Source organism: Chiroxiphia lanceolata, chromosome 4 (assembly GCF_009829145.1).
Source record: "Chiroxiphia lanceolata isolate bChiLan1 chromosome 4, bChiLan1.pri, whole genome shotgun sequence".
NCBI classification, from domain to species: Eukaryota; Metazoa; Chordata; class Aves; order Passeriformes; family Pipridae; genus Chiroxiphia; species Chiroxiphia lanceolata.
In genome coordinates, this window is record NC_045640.1 from 25,216,036 (window position 1) to 25,238,922 (window position 22,887).

The 22,887-nt window shown below is 41.8% G+C and overlaps 1 protein-coding gene across 3 annotated transcripts in view; it reads left to right on the forward strand.

Moving 5' to 3' along the window:
• Positions 1-22,887, forward strand: part of LIMCH1 (LIM and calponin homology domains 1) — a 179,790-nt gene that overhangs the window by 135,561 nt on the left and 21,342 nt on the right. For all 3 annotated transcript variants that reach the window (XM_032685058.1, XM_032685060.1, XM_032685059.1), the window contains 6 exons: positions 2,728-2,854; positions 5,576-5,730; positions 5,915-6,314; positions 9,577-9,798; positions 19,130-19,223; positions 22,240-22,412. In XM_032685058.1, coding sequence (XP_032540949.1) covers positions 2,728-2,854; positions 5,576-5,730; positions 5,915-6,314; positions 9,577-9,798; positions 19,130-19,223; positions 22,240-22,412 — 1,171 coding nt within the window. The remainder of the gene's footprint in view (positions 1-2,727; positions 2,855-5,575; positions 5,731-5,914; positions 6,315-9,576; positions 9,799-19,129; positions 19,224-22,239; positions 22,413-22,887) is intronic.

Here is a 22,887-nt window from a genome sequence, read left to right on the forward strand (position 1 = left end):
GAGCTGCAGTATTAGACTGACTAAGTTCCCTTAGCTGGTGAGGAGGACACTAGATGTTGTCATCAGCCCTTGTCTGTCTCAGGGTCCAGAATAATCTAAATACTGAATTCCTTGAGAATTTTTTTATCCCACACTTGTTCAGACCTGATAAAAAAAATAAAAGGAATTGCTGCATGATATCACTGACAAGAACAACTGTAATTTGTGAGAATAAAGCAGTATAACTTTTAAATCCCAACATCCCAAAGATCTAGCTCTCCAAAATACACTGTTCGTCTGTACAGTGTTTTTTTCCAGATCATTGTTAGAATGTCAGGTCTGGTATGCTGGTCAGCAGAAAGGCCTCTTGCTTCTAGGCAGAGTTTATATACAATCTCCAGAGCTGTGCAAATGGCAGAAAATTAATAAACTCTAATTTGGTGCAGTTACATCTTCCCTGTCTACTTGAGTGCTGTGTGCCTGCTGTTAAAGGAAGGAGTTAATCTAGTTCTGTTCATACAGGTGTTAGTGATGATCTGGAGCCATTTGTAGTTTATACAAGAAAGAAATGGGATGAAATTATATGGGACTCATCGTGAAAGTGTCTTTTGGCCGAAGCTTGGAGTTTTGGCCTCTCTGATTCTTTTCTAAGGACGAACTTGTCAGGCAGAGAAGTTGATGTAGACATTTCGCTTGGCCTTGTCCATGTACTCAGGAAAGTAGGTTGTTCTCCTTAATGGTTACTACATGTTGGTCAGAGCAGAGCACAGTGCTTTGAGATGTGACTTCTTCAGATTGCTCTCTTGGGAAGATACTGTTGAGGCATGTTTGTGCAGAGTTGATGTTTCAACCAACTTGGTTGCTTGTCCATGGCAATGAAGGCCCAGCAGCGGGAGGTGACACCTGGAGTAGGAAGTGTATGTGGGGTCATAGTGTATATTTTGACTCCTGGCCAAGGCTGAAGCCTTTTCCAGAGTACCTTTTTTATTGCATTGTTAATAGTCATAAAACCTTTTGCTGTCTCTGTGCACCCTGTGAGACCTGAATGAATTCAGGGAATGTATACTAGCCTTTCATTAGGACATCTGGGGACTCCTGCTGGAAAATATTTTTATTCTTTCATCCCAAATGGCAGAGGGTGAGTACTCATGCACTCTGCTAGCACCAGTTGCCACCATTTAAGGTCTTATGTTTTATTCTACTGCATGTGAATGAAAAATTCTCTGACACAAGGAAAAGGTAGAGGAGAGGAGCTATGCAACCAGTTTGACCCAGTAGGCACAAGGTGCAAATACTGAACACTAAAGGCTTTTCTTAGTGTGAGTTTCAAAAGCTGGAATAAAACCTGTAAGGGTGACTTTATTGCAAGTTATGCATCTCCCAACCTACCTCACCAAATATGAATACCTCCAAAATATGACTGATATTTAGTAGGTGATATGCCTTTAGTTTTAAAAACAACAAAGCTACCCATCTCTTTAGATTCTGTTATTTAGGAGTGCTCCAATCCCATCTTGAACAATGCAATCCTTAAACTACCCAGAGAAAAACCCAAATTAGTGTACTCCTCAGCACTCTGTTTAAAGGGTGAAGCACAGTAATACATTAACTTCACTGTTGATCCTTAAAGGCAATATTCTGTTCTTCATTTCTTAGTAAATACCTCCTGAATAGGGTGGGATCTGTGCATGTCCTTTTCCATCCACTGTCCAGACCTTTCAAGTTTTCCCTTGAGAGTGGCATTCCCATCTTTGCTTGCCTGAGTACAAATGTTGGCTCAATAAATATATGCACAGCTTTCCGTGTCTATTCACTTTGGTAACTGTGGGCACAGTCACCGACAATTTTATCTTTACTGCGTGCTCCTCCTGCTAGTTGGCTCATTGGCTCACCTAAAGCTACAGGTGATCATTTGAGGACTGCTGTGAAATCACTTCATGTGGAACTGCATGGCTTTCTTTTAACTTTTTTTTGCTTTGAATGGCACAACTGAGGTCATGTTTTACTAATAATAGGTAGTAGTAAGCACATTACCTTTGTATGAAGATCTTTATATAATACAAAGGGATGTATATCAAACCATAACCTTTTTTTTCCTTTAATTCTCCAAAGGTCAGGGACAGAAATAGAAAGAAACTTTTTTGTCCTGAACGTCAGCTTTTCCTTGTTAGGTTAGCTGTACTGATGAGTTGGTGCTGATAGCATTGGATTTCTTTGAGGCAGGGAGGGGAGAAAGTACCATGCAGTTTGAACTGTGTGTACTTCTCTGGGCAGGCTCTCCCTGGTTTTGCAGCAATAGCATTTAGCCAGCCATGCTCCCGCTGACACACTTCTCAAGCCTCTCTTATTTTACATTGAAATGGAAACTTCTGTCTGTGTTGTTAATTGGAGGGATCTTGAAAACTCACTGGGCACAGATCTTCAGGAAGTAAAATGTTCTGAATGATAGAATGATTTTAAAAAGAGCTATTGATGGAAGTGTAAAATTAGTAACACTTAGTGAGAGACAAAGTTGCAGTCAACTAACAAAATCAAGAGAAAGTCGAAGATTATAATGCCTGAAGTACTATGTGGGAGCCACAAGAATGCAAACGGATCTTTCTAGGGGACTGCTGCTTTTGGGAGCTTCATAACAGTGCACGTGGCTGATTCTGCTGTAGCACCCTCATGTGGCTTGAGCTCTTACAATCTGAAGGAATATAAGCCTCCAAATAGCACTACACTTCTTGTTGTTTTCCCTTTCTTTAGGAGTATGAGCATGTTTGACATGAGATGTGAAGAAGAAGCTGTGACTCAGCCTCACAGCAAAGCTCGCCATGAGAAACTGCAGAATATACACAACCAGCTGAAAGAGGACGAGACCAGATGGCAAGATGTGAGTATACAACATGGCAATGCTGGCAGGCACCGAGGACAACTTGCTAAATCTACAGTTGCTGTTTGGTGCTTCACATAATCAGCAGTGCTTTTTTTTTCCTCAGTGTATTGTTGCTAAAAGCTTAGAAGTTCATAATTTGATGTAAATTACAGAGTACATCGTCTTCTGGTGCCTCTGCCTTTGCACCAGGTATTTTGCTTTTTTAAAAAAAGCTAATTAAACTTTGATTAGGTAAAAATGAAGGCAGAACAACTTCTAAGTGCTGCCTTCTCTAACTTTTCTAATTAGTAAATGTCTAAAGAGACAAAATAAAGACTAAGTAAGACTGAATAAATAGGTTGGACTTGTCTTTAATAAATTTGCATAGATACAGAAAATGCTAATGTTTTCCAACTTGTCCAAGCAAACAAATTACCCTTCCAGTTAGCTACACCCTGCTTGGGGGCTTTCCAAACCCTCTTCCCTCGATGCGTTTCTGTAAGCTGTCTTGGCATTTGTTAAATTGGCAAGGACAGAAAATCATCATATGCAGGTAAGTTAGTATCAGGAGTTGTAGTTTCAATTCTGTTCATTCCTAAAGACTGATTTTACATGAGGGATTTTGGACATTTTTTTTAATTACAAAAAAACCCACAACAAAAAACCACATCTCTTCAAGTATGGTAGTTCCCCATTACAAGGACAGCTACTGTGAAACACCTCAGAGAGGTTTTGGGTAGAAAATTCAAGGAAAAGTGAAAAAAAAAAGTATGTACAGCTAAGAAGTAACTTTTTGTAGTAGAACAACAAAGGACTTCAGCTGAAAAGTCTCTATGTGTGGGAAGCCATGGTTTCCCAGCAGAGATAAGAATGAGTCCAAAGGCATTCAAGAAGTTTGAGAACTTACTGTTGAATTGAAAATCGTCTGAGGTAAAGGGCCTAAGTATTCCAGGCCCTCAGCACCTTCTACACTGAACTAAAAGTTTTGAAGAGGTACTGAAAATGCCTTTATTGGAATGTCCTTGGCATGTTGAGGGCTTTATAGAGACAACAGCTCTTTCATGGTCTGATATTTTTATGTGCCTGTGCTGTATATTTGCCAACAATTAACAGTTTCATGGCTTTTTTTAATTATTGTTATTGTAAAGCGTCAGGAGTGGAAAAGATAAGCATGTCTGGGTTTTAATTACAAAAAAAGGAGGAAGGGTTATGTTACAAAATTTCCTAATGAAAAACTAATTTTCAAACAATAGGCAATAGTGGGGGTAGCTGAATAAAGAAATGCTTTGGTGCTTCAATGAGAATAATTAGTAACTGAGGAAAATGAAAGCTCTATGTTACGTGAAGGGGATTATACACTGATATATAGGTCATGTGAAGAAATACTTTAATGAGCATTCCCTAAAGTGTAACATCAATAATGTGTGCTTTTAAGATAAATTAAAAATGACAAGGTTTGTTCCTGGTTTTAATAAAATAAGTTATGCTTGCAGCACCTTCTGCTGTTTACCAATAAAAATGTAATTAAAGTATTTGGAAAACCCTGTAATTAAATAGCCTTTGAATTGAGTATGTATACTGAATATCTGTGTTTTATTAAAACCAGAATTTATTAGAGTGTATGAAATATAATCTGTATAGTAATCTCCTGATGTTGTACAGTTAATGACAATGTGCCTGTACAGTTTCCTACGAAGTTATTTTTCTTTGCAGAAGTGCTGCAGTGGTTATTTTTTACATGTAAAACTTTGTTCCTTTAATAGTTGGCTGCAAAGTAATTTTATAGCTTAGGAGACTTCTTTACTGTAATACTTGTACTATGAAGAAGATCTTGCTCCTATACCTTCCAGGATTTGTGAATTCATAACCGAAGCAGGATGCAAGACATAGGGGCCCATAACAGGTATTGCCGTGACTCTCTGGTTTAGTGTCAGGCTAGATTTTCAGCCTGACCAGAATCAGTCAGTCTACTGCACAATTTCAGGCAGGCAGGTTCCAAAAAGTGTAGGTTTGTTACTTCAACAAGGACCTCTCTCTATAGCTGAATACAGAGCATAGGCTTTTTGCTCTGTTGCAGGTGTGAGCCACTTGGGTCGCTAACCTGTGTTGCTCACATCTGAATCCAAAATATTGCAGAGTGCCCATGAGGAAGAATTTAAATTTGGATGCTGCACTGGATTTTTCTATCAAAAAACCTCATCATGGGTCAACCATGCTTGCATGGTCAACCAGTTGACTGATAGCATGGGCACAGTACAGAACTATCAGCTCTCCAAGGCAGACTGTCAGTGCCATTGTAGCTCATGGTGAAACAACATCCATTCTTCCAATGACCCCTGCCTCCCATATATCTGATTATTAAAATTCTTCACCAAACATAATTTTTCTGCTTAATGTTCTTGGGGGATTGGCTTTTGTCCCTAATGTTGGCACAAGTGAAAATGAGTGCCCTGACTTTTCCTTTTAGGCCAAATTTCCTGCCAGAAATAAAGTAAATCAGTGAAGCTATGAAATCCTTACTGGATCGTGCTATTCAGAGAAAAATCAGTCAGGCAACATTTTCATTTTAAGGTGTAGTCTCCTTTTCTCATTAAAATAAACATTGATGCCTGCAGGTGGTGAGAGCCTGGTCCACAGCAAGGACAAGCATTGCAAAGTGGCTGGTTGGGTTCATTGTTGTCTGGGACCAGTTTTTAGCTATTTGAGGCTCTGCGTTCAGGTGCCTTCCTTCTCTCACAGGACCTGGCTCGGTGGAAGAGTCGTCGAAGGAGCGCTTCACAGGATTTGATAAAAAAGGAAGCTGAGAGAAAGAAAATGGAAAGATTATTGTCTGGAGATGGAACGAGTGAGCGCAGAAAAAGCATCAAAACCTACCGAGAAATTGTGGAAGAGAAGTATGTTGTTTTACTGAGGTGTAGTGGTATGTCTCAAAATACCATGTGCTCCATAGGTAACTGTGGGCAGCTGTGCCTGCAGGCCTGAGGGAGGGAGGGAAGGATGTTGTTGGAGCAGAGGAAATAGGTGTGATTTTCAGTGTTAATTTTAATGCAATGGTCTCTTGTGTTGTCTCCCTTGCAGAGAGAGAAGAGAGCGGGAACTTCATGAGGCATACAAGAATGCAAAGACACAGGAGGAGGCTGAGAGCATCCTCCAGCAGTACATTGAAAGATTCACTATCAGTGAAGCTGTCCTTGAGCGTTTGCAGATGCCAAAAATTCTGGAAAGAAGCCATTCAGTGGAGCCAAATTCCCCACTGAAAGACCCAAATCCTCTGAGATATTTAAGGCAACAGTCACTTCCTGCTCCAAAATTCACTGCCACCATTGAAGCAACCATTGTTCCCACCACTGAACTAGAGCCCAGTGGTTCGACGGGACGCACATCTCCCAGCAAAAGCACCCCCAAGGCTGTGCCTATGCTGACACCCAAGCCTTACTCACAACCCAAAAATACACAGGAAGTTTTAAAGAACTTTAAGGTAGGATACATCACACTCCCCCGAGTCAATCAGGAGCAGAGATCCTAATTAAACAATCTGAACATATGAATGTTTATTGTAATTAAGTGGAAAAGAGTTGCAACACTCCGATGTTACAAAACTCAGCTTCGTGCTCTGTGCTGCCGGGTTCAGTGATCTCTTCTTGGTTACCAGTCTGCTTAGAAACTTGGCCTGTTTGGACTGCACTGGTCATTTTTCCTCAGGCTTAATTTGGTTGGGGAAAGGAGGACTTCAAGAAAAAAGCAAGCCATTTCCTCAGATTTTGTAAAAGAGTATGTGGTCATGTTTTTTGTTTTTAAACAACATGTAAGGGGTGGGGAGTGTGGAGGCCCTGACTTTTGAAGCAAGATCGGAACTGACTTCTGCGTCAGGAATCTGATTTTTGCCATGCCCATACAAGCCTGTCCCATTCAGCCGAGTCATAAGCCTTGGGAACACTGAAGTATGCCTGTATTCAGTGCAAAGTGTCCCTACTCCTGCACAGTCAAGAGCCAGCTTCCCATAGATATTCTCTGTCTTAAACATGCTTCTCGCGAGGGATGAATGGGGAGAGCTGCTTCACCAGTGTAAAGAGAGGGTTTAGGTTGTCCATGCAGGTTTAGGGAAACAGATTGATACTGGGGCAGCAGAGTAACTGGAGACTGATGGTGAGAGAAGGGGAGTGGCTGCACTGAATTGCTAGAACTCTGCTAAAATTATGGGAATAAAAGAAGTGAGAACTTGAATGAAGGCAGGGCTGCTGGGGATAAGGAGCCAGCTATGAGATTTGTGGGAGAAGAGGATAGGAGAAGAAACTGAAGCCAGGATATGGAATGTGAGGAGCGTATCTTTAGTCTGGGTGGTTGTGGAGAATTGGAGTAAGATACTGAACCAGTGATGGAGAAAGCAAAGAACTGGGATGTGTTAGAACAGACCAGAATAAGTCAAGTTTGAAAATGTCTGCTGTTCACAGTGCCTGTACCAGAACTGGAGTTTACCCAAGTCTCATTGGGTAGCCATGTTGTGAGCAGCGTATAGGCGTGGGTGCCCCCAGCCTGTAGAATTTGGGTTCCCTTGTGTCTGCCATTGCTGATACTTTGCTAGTGATATTCAAGGATCCCTGAAGCCCAGTAGCATTGCTACCATGTACATTCAGGTTGTTTACTTTTTAAAAAATAAGTCAGCTTTTTACAAATAGTGAAAAAAATGTGTTGTGATGCCTGTCCCACCTCTTGTGGAAACCACACCCCACCCCCACCATGTTTCCTAGTTGAAGTGTGAAACTGGTAATTCCTGTTTCTCCTGTACCTCAGTTGGTATGCCCCTAGAGTTTACCTTTTAGACATTAGTGAATCTTGAATCTTTGGGTTTTTTCTGATCCCTGACACTTTTTTCCTCAGAACACAAAGATATGTGTGTGTATCACTGTCACGTTATTGCATATATAATTCACCTAAGTGGGGAGAAACTAATCCATTGATGCTTCTACCCCCACCAGCCACCACTAAAAATCTGTCTGGATCTTGTTCACATGATGTGGAAGAATGCGATTTGTCTCAGTAGGAATTACTCCCTGGCACATATAGCTGTAGCATTATTTTCCCTGGAAACACTAGTCTGTCGATGATTCTTGGCTCTGGTGACAATGTGTTGACTTCCTCCAGATCAGAGGGAAGAAGTATGTTTGTTTAACTCTGCAGCCAGGGCATCTGTCCTGATCATTCAAACATTTGGTTTTCCTCCTTAATATAAATAAAGAAATGTCTTAGTCTAAACAGAGACACTGAAATGGATGGTGTGGCCTGCCAGTGTTTTCCTGGCTTTTTTATTTCTGTGATCTTTCATAACCTGCCTCTTTAGTAGATAATCCAACACACAGTCCCAGAAGACTTGGGGCTCAGTATCTGCTCGCTCTTGTGTTTGGAAATAAACCCTAAGAGAGGTACTATGTTAAGTGAATGATAGCAATGAGGAAAGGGAGGGAACCTTTTCATCTGAAAAACAGTCAGAAGGGGCACAACAGCTTGTGGAGCTGATTGTGCAAGGTGCTACTGCCTTCACCTCCTCACACATCTGGCAGAACTGAGGATGCCCATCAGCATGGAGATGGCCCCTTAGTTAATCATGTTCATTGAGAACAGGCCTCTGGATGCATATGTACAAGAAGTCAATGGGAGGAGTGTGCCCTCAGCTTGGTACTGATGGTATATACCAAGTTGGAGTGCCATTCTTGAGGTGTCCAAGCTGTTTACTCAATAAGTAGGGAAGGATTGCTGTGCACAGAGTAACAAGCCCTCCTCACAAGACTATAAACATCTGTGCTGTAGCTAGGCAGGAGCAGTGTGGTGGTACTGATACCTGGTCCACTCCTGGTCTCTCTCCACCTGGGTCCTCTTATGGTGAATGGCCAGTGAGTTCTTTGTAGCAAGACTTTTTTCCTGTATACTTCTACAAACAGCCCTCTAAACTGAAGGAAGTCTTTACATGCCACCTCCATTCAGGAATTACAAAGTATTAAAGTCTGAGAAGAAACTGTATTAGTGCAGAGGAAGAAGTCAAAGCATATTTTGTATTTTCTTCCTTGCTTAAGGGTTCCTTAGTGAGAATATATGGCCACCAAGGAGCTAGCTTGACCCTGAGAAAAAACATAGTTAAACTCCTGTGCTCTCCTTTTCGAGGAGGTTGCCCAAAGTCAATTTATTTTATCACCTCATGGAGAGGGTGGAATGCCCAGTTTCATTTGTTGGTGCTTTGATTCCCTATTGTGAACAATAAAGAAACAAGTGGATGAACTCTGCTGCTCCTCACCCTTCAAAGTTCACACGACAGTGCTTCAGAAAGCACGATCTACTAATACTGTCTAATTGGGGTACAGAAGCAGTTCATCAGAATAACCTGCTTGCATGAAGCAATGCAAAGCCCAGCAGTTTTGTCTACATTTAACATAAAACTTTTGATTTTTGGAAAAAATCCTTTGATCTGTGCACACAAAGGGTGTCTGTATGTTTCTGGGAGAATGGAATGTGGAAAACCTGGAAATCCAGAAAAATTATTACTTTGTCTCTGTATTTTGTTTATGACCACCCTAGGGTCATAGGGTCTTCTTCTATTTTGGCCCATTGAATGAAATGTGTGCTTAGCTCCCTCCTTCACTGATAACACAGACTGTATTAATGATTGTAATATCATGTTGAAGTCCTAATTTCCTAAAATCCTTTTAATGCTAATTGCCTCAGCATATTTATTTAACTGTGTTCTGCAGGTAGATGGAAAAGTCAGCATGAATGGAGAAAATGTCAACGGCACAGAAGAGAAGGATAAAGAGTGTTCAACAGTAATATTTACTCCTTCGCCAAGCAGATCTCTGAAATTTGATGGAGTAGCCAGAGGGGACAGGCCCCCAATAGAGTTGAAGAAGGACCCCCCAAGTGTTGAGCTCAGTTTACAGAGGCCTGCCACTCAGAGTGTGCACAAAGAGCCAACAGTAAGACCAACACGAACAAACCAGCCTTACTTTCTTTGCCAGTTTTCTGTCTCATGATGTATTTAATCACGAACTAATGATACCCAAGTGCTTATGTTTGCCTTATTTCAAGAGGGTGTGCCCAGATCAGGAAAAAAACCCAAAAACCAAAATCCTTTGTAAATTAAAGGCTTCTTCCTTTTGTATGTGGGTAGAGAAATAGGAGGGTAAGATTCAAAACACTTTTTGCAGCCAGCTTTTCTTCTTTTTTTCTTTTTTTTGGGGGGACATCATTCAGCTCATAAACATGCTTTAAATGTGCTAGGCCAGGGAGAAATTGATTTAGTGTCCCAGCCATTGTGCAGGTTTATTCCACACTTCTCCAAATGTAAGCTGATTAGATCAGCAACATAACTGGACTGTGTGAACCATTATAATTAGTCTCAGTTTTCAATTTTCAAAGAAGAGGATGTGGATGTGCTGGCAGTTTTGAACATTTGGTTTTCATTCCCCTCTCAGAAATATTAGAAAAGCGGATAAGCTATTGAAATGCTCAGAGGGGCCAACGTGCTTCTTAACTGCCTTATCAGAGAAACAAATTAATTTTACCTTTTCATCTTTCTCTCCCCCCCCTCTTCCCCAGAGAAAAAGGCAGGAGTAAAACTAGAGCATATCACAGCAGGCATCTAGATGCTACAAAACTGTAATGAAAGTAGATAGTAAAAACAAAACAAGAAATAAGGGCAGGATTGCAAATAAAACATTTAAAAGGGTTGCAAACAACTGACAGGAGAGGGAATTCTCACCATGTTTTTCTGTGTAACAACAAAGAGAATTGGAGATGTGGTGAGAGTTGGAGTATGATAATTTTTTTCTTTCATCTCAGATTTCATCCAAGCATTGGCCAAATGGATAACAGGGAGCAGACAGGGGTCTGTCCTGGGGCGTGATGGTTCATTCATGAGAAAGGGTTTGTGTCTTACTCCCTTGCTTAATGCCAGTCTCTATCAACGGGCAGCCAAACCATGGAGCCTGCAGCAATCATGGGAACTGGGGTGTGCTGTGAGCACAGACTTGATCCTGTGAAAGGGAACTGGTATAGAGTCAAAAGTGAATGATTTGCAGGGAAGGCAGAGTTGGGGCTACCCCTGTCAGAACAATTTGGCTGTGAGGGAAAAGCCAGGTAAGCATTGCATGTGATATGGAAAAGCAGATAATGGGAGTATTTGGAGAATAAAGAAGAACCTCAGCTTGCTGAAGATTAGAAGCACAATGACAGTCAGAAAAGTAGCCAGTTGAAAGTGCTACTGTCTCCTTTTTTAGGATTTCCAGGTCTAATTAGAGTTATGAGGAAATTCAGCAACAGAAGCCACTGTTAGTTCTTGAGTGTACTCATATCTGTTTGGTGTTACCTCATCCTTTCTACAGCTTTGAGGACGATAAGGCCAGTTGAACACAGATGTCTGATTTCTGCTTCCAGTTTTTAGCCCTTGTGGTGATATTGGCAAAGGAGGCAGAAGAGTTTTCCTCCTCAGATTTTGCAAAATAGCTCCTGGTTTGTAAACTTGAGTGCATTTAATGATGAAGCCTTCAAGAGAGAATGAGTGTGCACTCAAATGGTGCTATTGACAAAGTGTCTCTGCTCTAACTACAGATTTTATATCACTAGCTTCATGATTCCATCAATAATGTGACTGGGTAGTGCACATCATTATAATTACTCCTGGCGCTTAGTCTTCAAGCAAAGGTATGTGTGTTAAACATGTCCAGGACAGAGCAAGGACAGCAGACTGCTTTCAGGGGGATCTTCCATGGGAAAACAAGTTGGAATGCACTGAGCATGATGAGGGAAAGGAGACCTACCTGTGACTGGAAGGGAATTGCCCAACCTAAAATCAGATTTCAGGTTTTGTTTCTTCTAGATATTTCCTTCTCTTTGCCCAGATACTTCTTGTTAATTTTCCAGGTCTCAATGCTTCACACTAAGGCATGGGCAGTAATTTAGCTGTTGAGCATACAGTAGGGCCCTGATTTTTGGATGGAAAGGCCTTAGATGTCAGGTTACAGAGATGAGGTATGGGACTCGTACTTGGCTTCTTCACTGTGTATGTTGGGACACAGACCAGCATTGCTATAGGCAGCTTGATATAGATGTGATTGGTTTGGGCCCTTATCTGCAAGAGTTGGGCAGCTACACTGGACTCACTTCACTCAGCCTTCTCCCTGTGCCAATTTTACTTCAGTCTTTCGACAACACAACAGTGTCAGCCTCATCTGCAGAGCCTGAAATGCTAAACTCCTCTCTGAAGATATAATCCCTTCTAGGAAGATTGGGAATCCAAATTAGTAAAGATAAGATCTTCGTGGGCTTGTCCTACTCCCTGTAAAACATGGCCTCTTGCTGGGTAGAATGCTGGATCTAGCTGTCACTGTCTGCCCTCCAGAAGGGAAAAAGAGGTTTGGTTTTGTCCCCACCAGTGGGGCTTCCAAACTACACATTCCTAGAAGGAAAAAGCCTTCTGAAAGCCTTGAGTGTATCACCTCCCACAAGGAGAAAACGGGGTTATAGGTTTTGTCTGATGCTTAACCCTTCTGAATTTTTAGAAGAGGAGGAGAAGACAACAGAAAAGGCATAAAAAGCAGCTGAGATGAAGAAGAACAGCTGCCTGGAGTGGAAGAAATTACTGAAGTTCTTTTGTCTTGAGAAAACTTTTACAAATGAAGCATGTTTTCAAAGCCATTTCGAAACTTGCTTTCACTACATTTATTTGTATACTTTAATGATGTAGTGCTTGTTAGCTGTGTCCTTCCCAGGCTTTGAATAAGATTCACAGGCAGTAATTCCTCTGTTAAGAGATGCTGATTCAGGATTTGATTTTTCCCCTCTGGTTGCTCGTAGATTTGGTTTAGTTTTGTGTTTTATTAATTAATTTTCTGCCCCAAGTTTATTTCATGAAACATATATTCCTCTTCATATATACCTTACCTTTGGGCCTCCTGTCCTCCCCTTCTGATTCCCTTCCTGTTTTTACATGTCCCTTCCTCCTCCTCTGTCCCTCTTAGGGCTGTCCTCTGCTGTTTCAGTTCATTTGTTAAATGGACTGGTTTCTGTCTTTTCTCTGCCTGGCAGGCTTCCCTTTGAAGCTCTGTAGTCCTGCTTTAAATCTGTCTGGCTGCCCTCAGGCGCTGTCTGCAATGGGGGAAGATGCTGTGCAACTGTACTTCAGCTTTTTTGGCCTGAAGTTTAGTCAAGTTGCACCACTTAAAACACTAATACTGTTGAGGTTTTTGAGGAGCTAGGGAAGTGCAGGAATCATTTCCTATGGGAGAGACCTCAGTGTCACTTGTCTTTTTTGACAATCTATATGCGAATCAAATAATGTTTGGCAATCAGAGACTGATTGGGAAATATATATTCATCCTGCCTAAATCTACTATGAAATGAAATGCAAAAAATTGCAAGAGGTGGGCAGGATAGTGAAGAAAAATATTATCAGGAAACTATACTTGTATCTGTAGTGTATAGGTAGAGTATTATGTATAAGTAGTGTATTGGGAATTTTACAAGAGACTTACCTTTACTTAAAGTAGCTTATGAAATTTTGCCGGTGATTCAAGGCTAGAAGGATAAAGCTGGCCTACAAACAGGATGAGAATATTCCACTGGTGTTTGTGGAGCGATGTAATGCTAAGAGGGGTAGTAGGTAAAGCACACCTCTCTTAATGCAGTTTTTAAAACTGAGACCAAGGCCTAAAGATTGATCAGTCAGTGACAATGCCAGCAATAACATGAGAATCATCTCCTCGTCCTGTCAGGCACTTAAGTTGTGTTTTCTTTCCGTTATACAGAACAGTAATGCACATTACAAACACTGAGAAGTTCTTTCCTCTAGCTCTTTGAATCAGAAGTTGGCAAAGTAACTGTTTTGTTTTAAAGCAATGTTTGTGCAGATTCTAGTGTAGGGAGATTAATATGTCACTAAGTAACATCACTTTATTTTATCCAATCTTATAAAAAGAGCATTTAGAAATTATTGGCTTGTTATAACTCTAATTATAACTTTACTCTGATCAACCAAAAAATAGTAAATATAGGCAGCAACTTAAATAAAGGTCAGGGTGAGGTGGTGATGGTGGGGAGATAGCTTTCTTTTAATTTTTCTCTAGCTAGCTTAAACTTGTCCATTTCTACTCACTGCATGCTTGGCACAAAATAAACTTTTTTTTCTATATCCACGTAACACTCTCCTTTATCTTCAAAAATCCACTGATTAAACTGAGATTAAAGCACAAGCTTTCTTGTGGTTGAGGATTGTTGGCCGATCTACAGGAGAGCAGGGCTGATTTGTACAGATCTGGTAAGACAAGTCCTTGTTTTTTGATTCGTTGCAAGAAACACTCGTAGAGTAAGTATGCCTGTTCCAGATTGACAGCTTTGCCTTGAACCACACATAAAAAGGTGTGTGGAGGGCTGGACTACCTGAAGAGAAAAAGGTTTAGGATGAGAAGCGAGAGCAGCAAAGCTTCAAAGCAGCTAGAAGGGAACTCTGCTCAGTGTTTGGTTATGAATATAACATGCCTGTCTCCTGTCCACCAGATAGCCATGCCCTTTTCAGTGTCTGTGAGTGACAGGAGCTTATTTTACATCCCAGTTGAGCAGTAATAACTGTAATGACTATCAGGAATCTTCACACTATTTCTTGCAACATTTTCAAGGCTTCTCTATCAGTTACTGATTACCCTGATTTTTGGTTGTAATAGATGGCCTGAGTATAGCATTATATAGCTGGCAGATGGCTTAACGTGTCAGATGGCTGTAGTAATATACTGACATAGGATGCAAGAAGCTTAGTGGTGGCAGCCCAAAGTCATGCCACCGTTACTACTCACAACAACTGCAAACACTAATGTTGGTGAGGAAATCATCGTATGAAAATTTTAAAGTCAATGATACGTGTCGAATTCGAATCACAGAAGTTTAAAAGATGTGTCAGGCAATTTTTACATGTGGCTATTGATACCACAACCAATTTCATTCCTAAATGATTTTACAGAATTTAAATTGTAGTTCTAACCTGCTTCTTCCTGATATCTCTGCATTCTCACTCTTTCCGGACAACTTGTTTTGTCATGTTTTCATAGCAAATACAGTAACAATATTTCACGTGTTTTTGTGTGCAAGCAGTGTTAACTGAGCTATGTTTCAATTTAATTTGCAATAAGGGCTAATAAAGTTCTACTATAACTTCCTTTGGAGTTTGTATTCTTGTAGAAGTTGTGATATTATGTGTGTTAGGTGTTCTGGGTACTGTATTTTTAGGGTTTTATAAGGGTGTATGATTCTGCCACAGCAGTAGGCAATATGGCTGTTTCTGGCTTGTATGATCTTAATTAAAGAAATACTTGGACTAATATCCTAGTTTATGTGGTAAAAATCCTATCTGTCACAGGCTGAACTAATTTATTTTCATGCCTAATATGTGTTCGGTAACACTATATGTGCAGCTGTGCTTGTGTCTTTGTTAAATGGATACCTTGTTTAGCAGAACCCAGGTGTTGCTTTGTCCTCTGTTACTGATCTACTCATAACCACAACTGCAACCGTGATTTTTAGTTTTCCATCATTGACTAAGGCTTCTAAATTGTAAATGGCAAAGCTACCAGGAAACTCCTGGGTAGCTAGGTGCACAGGGTACTGAAAACACCGATCCAAGTAGACAGCAATCTCCAGTTTTCAGGGGTTAATAGGACAGTCTTCACGCCAGCCTGGATCAGTGGGCAGACATAATCACATCCCCTACGCACCAAGGTTTTTCCTACTTCCCTTGAAGGCTTCATTGCCTGTGGTGGTGGACAAGCAGGTGTTGTATGACCTTCCCTCAGAGGCACCTGCAGCAGAGCCAAGGTGTGGAATTGCTCTGCCACCCTGCAGAGTGAGAGCTCTGCCCACACAAACGCGTATGGCTGCAACAGAGAGGTGCTGAGAGGCCATGTGAGGCCTTCATCCCAAAGCCTGAGAGCTCCTCTGTATTACCTCAGAAACGTCACTCACCAGATTATCCAGTTTTTCAGTGTCCACATCAAAATATGATCCCCTTAGGTATAATAAAATGCTTGTATGTTTTTTTCATGTTCAGTGATAACATCATCATTTATTTACAAAATATTTATGAAATGTGAAGGGTGATAGTCTGTGGTAGTAAAGACATTTTATCAACTGTATGAGCACAAGAATTTTTTTAAGTGTATCATATACCTGTGGATAAAATACTAGATACCGTTACATTAGCTTGGTATTATAAATAGATTTAGTGGAAATGAGAGAGTTCCCCAGTGAAGTTGACTTTAATTTTTTATAAATTACTTACTAATCAGTTTTACATTTTTAGCTGAATGTCACTAGCGTTTAATTGCTTACCAGAGGGAGAAGAAGGAGTCAAGTCTCGTGAGCAGGAACAGAACTTCTGCAGCGTGCCATTGTAAAAATCCATTTTCCTGCAGCAAGTAGTTGCTCTTTCTTTTTTCTATAAATAACATTTATGTCGATACCTCGTTCAACCTCCTGGATATAGGTTATGGGTAGATTTAGTTATTACACTTTTGCAGGATAGCTACATGACAGCACTGTGTTTAGGTTCATGAGGTGATTCTGGGCCCAGAGGTGATAAAAGTGCATCATGTCTGTGCATCATCATGCATCATCTCAGCATTCACTGAGCATTTTAACCCCACTGAGAGGCCAGTGTGGCTGTGCTCTTTCTCCAGCCCCAGCTGACGTCAACAGTTGCCCTTCCTGAGTGTATGTAACACTTTAACACTTTTTCTGTTGGCCTGTGGTTATTACCATTTATGGCTTTAAAGCCTCCAAGGTTGAAATTAAAGTTGAATTTCTTTATTTATTTTAATTTTTCAATTTGGACAGTTGCTTTTTGAGAGTGGAGGCGGAATTCCATTGTTTTACGAAAAATAATAACAATCTAAACATTAATAATTGAAATTTGCAACAATTTCTTTGGAAGGGCACAAGGTTTGCAGCAGTAGGTTTGGAGCCTCTTGCTTCCAGGTGAAATCTACCTTGTTTAGGGCAAATCCTGAGCTCTCAATAATAGCCATTTGTTTAGGTTTAATGAAGTTTTGTAGGTTTTAGAATGATATAGAATAATTCAAGTTGTAGGTCTCTAGCTGAGTCTACTGCTCAAAGCAGGATCAGGCATGAGATCAGAACAGGTCGCTAAGGGCTTGATCATTTGAGTCTTGAAAATCTCTGAGGGCAGAGATGGCATGACATATTCTGGCCAGCCTGTTACACTGGCCTGGCTGTTCTCATGCAGAAAAATAATACTTGTTTCTGCATTGAGCAAGGTTGGGAAGAATTTCCAGTATCTTCTCCACTGGCTGCTGTTGTATCTGGAGCCAGAGGCTGAGGCTGAAGGAGAAATTTTGTTTTGTTGCAGTAGTGTTCTGCTGGGGCTTTCAGTGTAAAAGCTCAGTGAAACACAGGCTGGTATCAAGATGAGCTGGGGGAAGGCAAGGTGGGTTATATGAGAGAAAAGAGCAACTAGATGGCAAGAGGCAAACCTCTGGGGCACAAGACTTGCAGTCTTTGGAGCATTTCTCTGGGGCCTGTGTTTCAGCCTGTGCCTCATCTCCAGTGACTGTCCCTCTTTGGAGTGTGGGCAACATGGAGGGAGAGGTCTGTGCCTTGTTTGCTCTTGGTGTAGATGCATTCACAGATGGACATGGTGGAGAGGAGGTCCTGAAACTTCCATGTTTTCTTTTTGGAGACTGTATTTCTCTATCTGCTGCATCCAGTTTGAGAACAGCTTTTAGACAAGGGGGGGATGTGTCTCCATGTCTTGCCTGGGGCAGAGGACGAGGGTGGGCAGAGGTGAGGGTGTGTTGGAAAGCACCAGACAGTGGGGAGGATGGCAGGCAGCCAGATCCAGCAAGTGCTGGATGAGACATGCTGCAGCTTCTAGAGACTCCTGGCTGTGATGTGGTGCCTGTCCTACTGAGAGGTGGCAGCACAGCCCTTGGCAGCTTCAAACTCCTTTTGTTTCTTAGCACTGCTGAATTCCTGCTGGGCTTGACCAGGTTGCTGGCCCTGGCCCCACACCAGTCCACACCATTTCCTTGCAGGGCATCTTCGCAGACATGTTCTCTGCCCCTCTTCAAAGCATGTCCCCCTCCAGAGAGAAGGAGAGGCAGGGATTTGTAAGCTCTGCCAGCAGCAAAATTCTCTGGAGCTTTCTGGTGTGTTCTCAGGTGTTGCCATTCTGTTGGCACTGCCAGCAGATGTTCCCCGTGACTGAGCTGTGAGAGCCCAGGTCTGCTTTTCATGGGGCATGTTTGGATAAGGGGCCACAGGCTCATGTGGGCCTGCAGGGATAGGAAACAGGATCTGTGCAGATGGTGGAAGTCTGATTCCTGCCTGCAGAAAAGAAAAAATTTCGTCTGATTTCCTCCTTTGCATCTATTAATAAGATGAAGTGGTGGAAGGAGGACAGGAAAGAGAGTCTACAACAGACTACTTCTGAAAAATGTTGCTTTTTATTTCTAAAAGTAGTCTTTTTTATTTTCCTCTGTTGAATGTGCCATTTTCTAGATCTTCTTGGCGTTAGAAGCATTGGGAAGTGACTGCTCACTTTGCTGCAGATTTTTCTTTATTTGCCTGCTGGAAAAGTGGATGTATGGTGGAAGCTGCTGAATAGATCAGCTGAAGTGTTACCCTTGTTTTGACAGTGTGGTTTTAACTCTGTTACAGCCCTGCCCCGGGTCAGGAAGCTTGCTTTTCAAAGGCATTTGAATTATTGGCTTGATATGGTCTCACCATATTTTTTCAGTCCTCTCTTAGTAGTGTTTCAAGTATTTCGTTACCTTTAATACCAACTCTGGCTTTTCCCTTCAGATAACAGATTGTTTAGACAACCGTGAAATAGAGGAAGTATTTAATTACTTTGCCACTTTTCAAACTCTAGTATGTGCTATGTATTCACTAATGCATACGTTTTTGTGTTACTCTGGAAGGGGAAACTGGGGGTGAAATGTATGCTTATCTCCAGCTAACACAATCCAAGATACACTACAATTTTAAAAGCTTGTAGGAGCTATTCCAAACCAACCGCATTAATGGCTGATGATGAGTGATTTGAAAAGGAGATTAAAGCCCAGTGATTCAACACCCGACTGGCACACACTGCTCTGAAACATACTCCTCTGTGCCCTGCTGAGCTCCAAACTGATCTGGTTAGAACCCACTATAAAGGAGAGCAGCAAGCATTGCCTTGAGGAATTAGCACATGCTTTTATTTCCACTGCACTTACTCTGTCTGTGCTGTGTTCCTCTCTCCAGGCCTCCCCGGTGGAAGCGGATGGATCTGCCAGCCCACAGGCCGAGCCCAGCCCCAACGGTACAGCCCCTGCTTGCCCGGTGTGCCCATCCCCAGGTGGGTATGCTGCAGATGTCAGAAATCTCCACACAAAATGGAATTGCATGCAGTCAGAGCAGTCATTCAGCAGCAACCTCCCAAGGGACGTGGTAGAGTCCCCATGGCAGGAGTTTTTTCGGGTGCAGCTGGACAGGGTGCTAGACAATCTCCTCTAGGCTCCCTTTCCCTTGAAAGGTGGGAGTAGATGATCTGTCAAGGCCCATTCCAGCCTGGGCTGGATGACAGGCCCCTGTCATTCTGTGGTTGAAATGACACACCTGGCTGCACAATACTCAGGGTGCAAGTTGCCCACTTTGCTGTTTGTGCAAGTGAAAAGCTGGTGCCACAGTGTGCTGTAACTAGAAAGCAGCAAGGGTAGAAGCTATCAGTCAGGAATAGCTTCTGTTTAACACCTCCCTCCTCCCCCAAGACATTAAGAAATGGAGAAAAAGAGTCGGAAGGGGCACTTCAGTTGTCATAGGGGCTTTAAATGGACAGTATTGTGGAAACTCACAGTTTTCTGCTTTAAAGCCTTTATGCATGATTCCTAATCTGGGGAAAGGAATTTTCTGGTAGAATTTTAATCTGTTTTCCTCAAAAGTGTGTTTCTGAAACATTTTCTTTGAGTAGGCACTTTATCTGCTGTCTGCTACCATATTAAGTTCATGGTCTTTTTTTTTTTTTTTTTTGGTTCATTTTTTAAAATGGGTCTATCAAAGTTCAGCTTGGCATGGGTAAGTAAAAAGTACTATATCAAGTATGTATTTAAATGAGATCTCTGGCTGTAATTGTTATGTAAGCATAATGCTACTGTTTGTTAAGGATAAATGTGACTTAAACGATTGAGCTTTGCCTGTGAACATCGATGAAGTACCATTCCCCAAAGATTAACAAGGGCTTGTTCCCCTGTTAGGAAGGGCTCATTAGCTGACTTAATTGCTTCAGCTAGTAGATGCCAAAGTACATAGGGTGACAATCTTGAATTACACTTGGCAGGTAATGTAGAAAGTGCAATCTTGTGATGAACCAAACAAATTCTCCTCTCTAGAGTCAACAGTGATGAGCTGGTGTTGTCTACAAATCACAAAGTTACCTTGTCTCCAGCTCAACAGCTGTGAGAAATGCTAAACATTAAGTATTGACCACAAAGTTTAATATTGACTGGAAAGGAAAACTGAGATAGCATTGCAAAAATTGAAATGGTAAAGTAACAAGGGGTTTTTATTATGTCTGCTTTGGAGGGATAGATGTGGTCCAAACTGTGTGAACTTCTTGTAGAGTAAGCAACCTCCTCTGCTGTTCAGTAAAAGACAGATCATTCCATGCTGTGCTGGTTTGAAAGTAAACAGGCAGGAGAAATGAACCCAACTCGAGAGAGATTATAAGTCAGAGTTACAATTGACTAAAAATAAATTACAATAGATGCAATGATACAGAGAAAAACTGAGTTTAACCCACAAAGACAGATGTATAATCCAGCCCCCTGGGACAAGAACAGAACAATGTTTGTTGGCCCCTGTACTGAGCATCACGTGTTCCCCTGGGTGCAAAGTAAAAGGAAAGGAAAACCTGTTGGTCTAGATGATGGTGGCAGTATCGAGGTAATGATTGCAGTCTTGTCGGGAGTGGCAGTGGCAGTCTTGTTGGAGTTCTGGTCCTCCTCTCAATCTGATAAGTGATACCAGAAGTCCCAAAACCCCAAAATTATATATGCTCAGCTTCAGGTGGGAATGTCTAGTACCTCCCCCAGGGCAGGGAATTTCACAATGGGTGATTTAACTCTGTGAGTCACAGGATATTTTTGGAGTCTTTGATGGTCTAGGTGTTGCAGCTGCCTATTATGCCAGTCCGGTATGACCCATTAGCAGAGATGACCCCTCAGGCTGGGTATGAAGGTGCTAATGCCTCCCTGGAGGGGAGTTATCATAGCTGAGTCATTAGGTGTGCCCTGGGCAGCTGCTGCAAGTGATCCATTACTGACAGTCCATCAGAAATGACATATATGGTGAAGAATACACAGTTTTGGTTATATCCACATAGTAATAAACTAGTCCTGGCCCGTGTAACTAGAATACATGCTATGGCCCCTGTGCCTCTAATGGTGTGGGAACTGCTCCAATGCAGGGTGCATCTGCCTGGCAGCAGGAGCAGCCCTTGTCTCTGCTTGCGTGCAGGTTCTTGGTGGAGCCTTAGGGTGCATCACTTCCTTAGCTCACTCTCCTAGCCTGTCAAAGAGGTACATTCAGAAGCTGCCTTTGCTGCTGTGATTGAAAAGGGGACAGGATCTGAAGCTTCTGCTTTAGGAGGTTGGAGAGATATCTGAGTGCTTAGGCAGTGCCTGGTATGCTGGCAACTGCTGTGTTTCCAGTGGTGGTATCAGCTGTCAGCAGTCTAGGTGTCACAGTTCTCTGCTGTAGACTTGTGTGCTCATGGTTCCTTCTCTCGTAACCCAGCACCAGCTTGTGTTTTCTTAAGAACTGAATGACAACAAGGTTATTTCAGTCTAAGACTTCCTGTTAGGAGAGTTGTTTGCTGTCTAATGCTTAACTGATGTGATTTAGTGGAAATAGCCAAGCTGAAATATCCTCCAGTGCTGACAGTGAGATCATATTCAATGTGGTATAGCTACTTTTCTGTGTAGCATCTTAGGATAGGATTCATCACACAACTTCAGTGAAGAGATCTTAGCTCAGAAGGCACATTGTAGGCTACAACTCAACCAAAGAGGAGTGTCTGAAATAGTTTGTGTGACTCTTTCCCAAGGACTACTTCTCTGTTTTTATTGACTATGAAGGGTGTTCCATGATGTCTAAGTGTAAGCACCTACATTTTGACTGGTGAATTTCTCTCTTAAAGCCTTGTCTTCTCTGAGAGGTTAATTTTGCCTGTGTTGAAGAAAAAAGATTGTTTTTTCAAAACAGGCTGTAAATGGGCTCAAATATAAGTAAGAAAGTGGACTGTAAGAAATAGGCCTACATTTTATGTCAAAAAGTGTCTTAACCTTGCAATATTATCTCTTATATGTATGGATTAGGTTCAGATCAAAAGCAATTCAAGTCAACTGCAGCTTGTGCCAGCCCTGTTGTGAAGAGATTAGAATTTCTTCCCAGTCCTGTCCCTTTGGAGGAAGCTGCTTCAAGCAACAAAGATGTGAAAAAAGCTGAAATGGAACAGCAGAAGGAAGCAGAGCTCCCTCCTGCACCAGAGGTATGTATGGGCAAGGAAGAGAGAGAGTGGAAAACAAAACAAAACAAAAAAAGGAGAAGGATCTCACATGGAAATGTTTATTGTGCAAATTGATATTTTTCTCTATATAATGTCACTTCTAGAGTGACATTCTATTCAAAACAATATGCCAAACACCCTGGAGGATGGTTTCTGTTGCCAAATCCTGTGGTCATCAGAGAGTTCCCTCTCAAAAGGAACTCCACAGTGTCTGCTTGTAGCATTTGAACCTGTAAAACTGGAAACTAGCTGGACCAGAAATGAGAACTAAACCTACAAACCCCAGTCCCACCCCCTGTTAGGGGGACAGAGTATCCAGAAGGTGTGGACAGTGGAGCTTACCCTTTTGAAGTGCTGAACAAGTGCAGGTAGTGGCAGAGGGAACAAATGGCCGTGACCGTACTGCTGTCGGGTAAGTTTGATATTGGTTAGTTAGATGTTGTTAGAGGATCAGCCT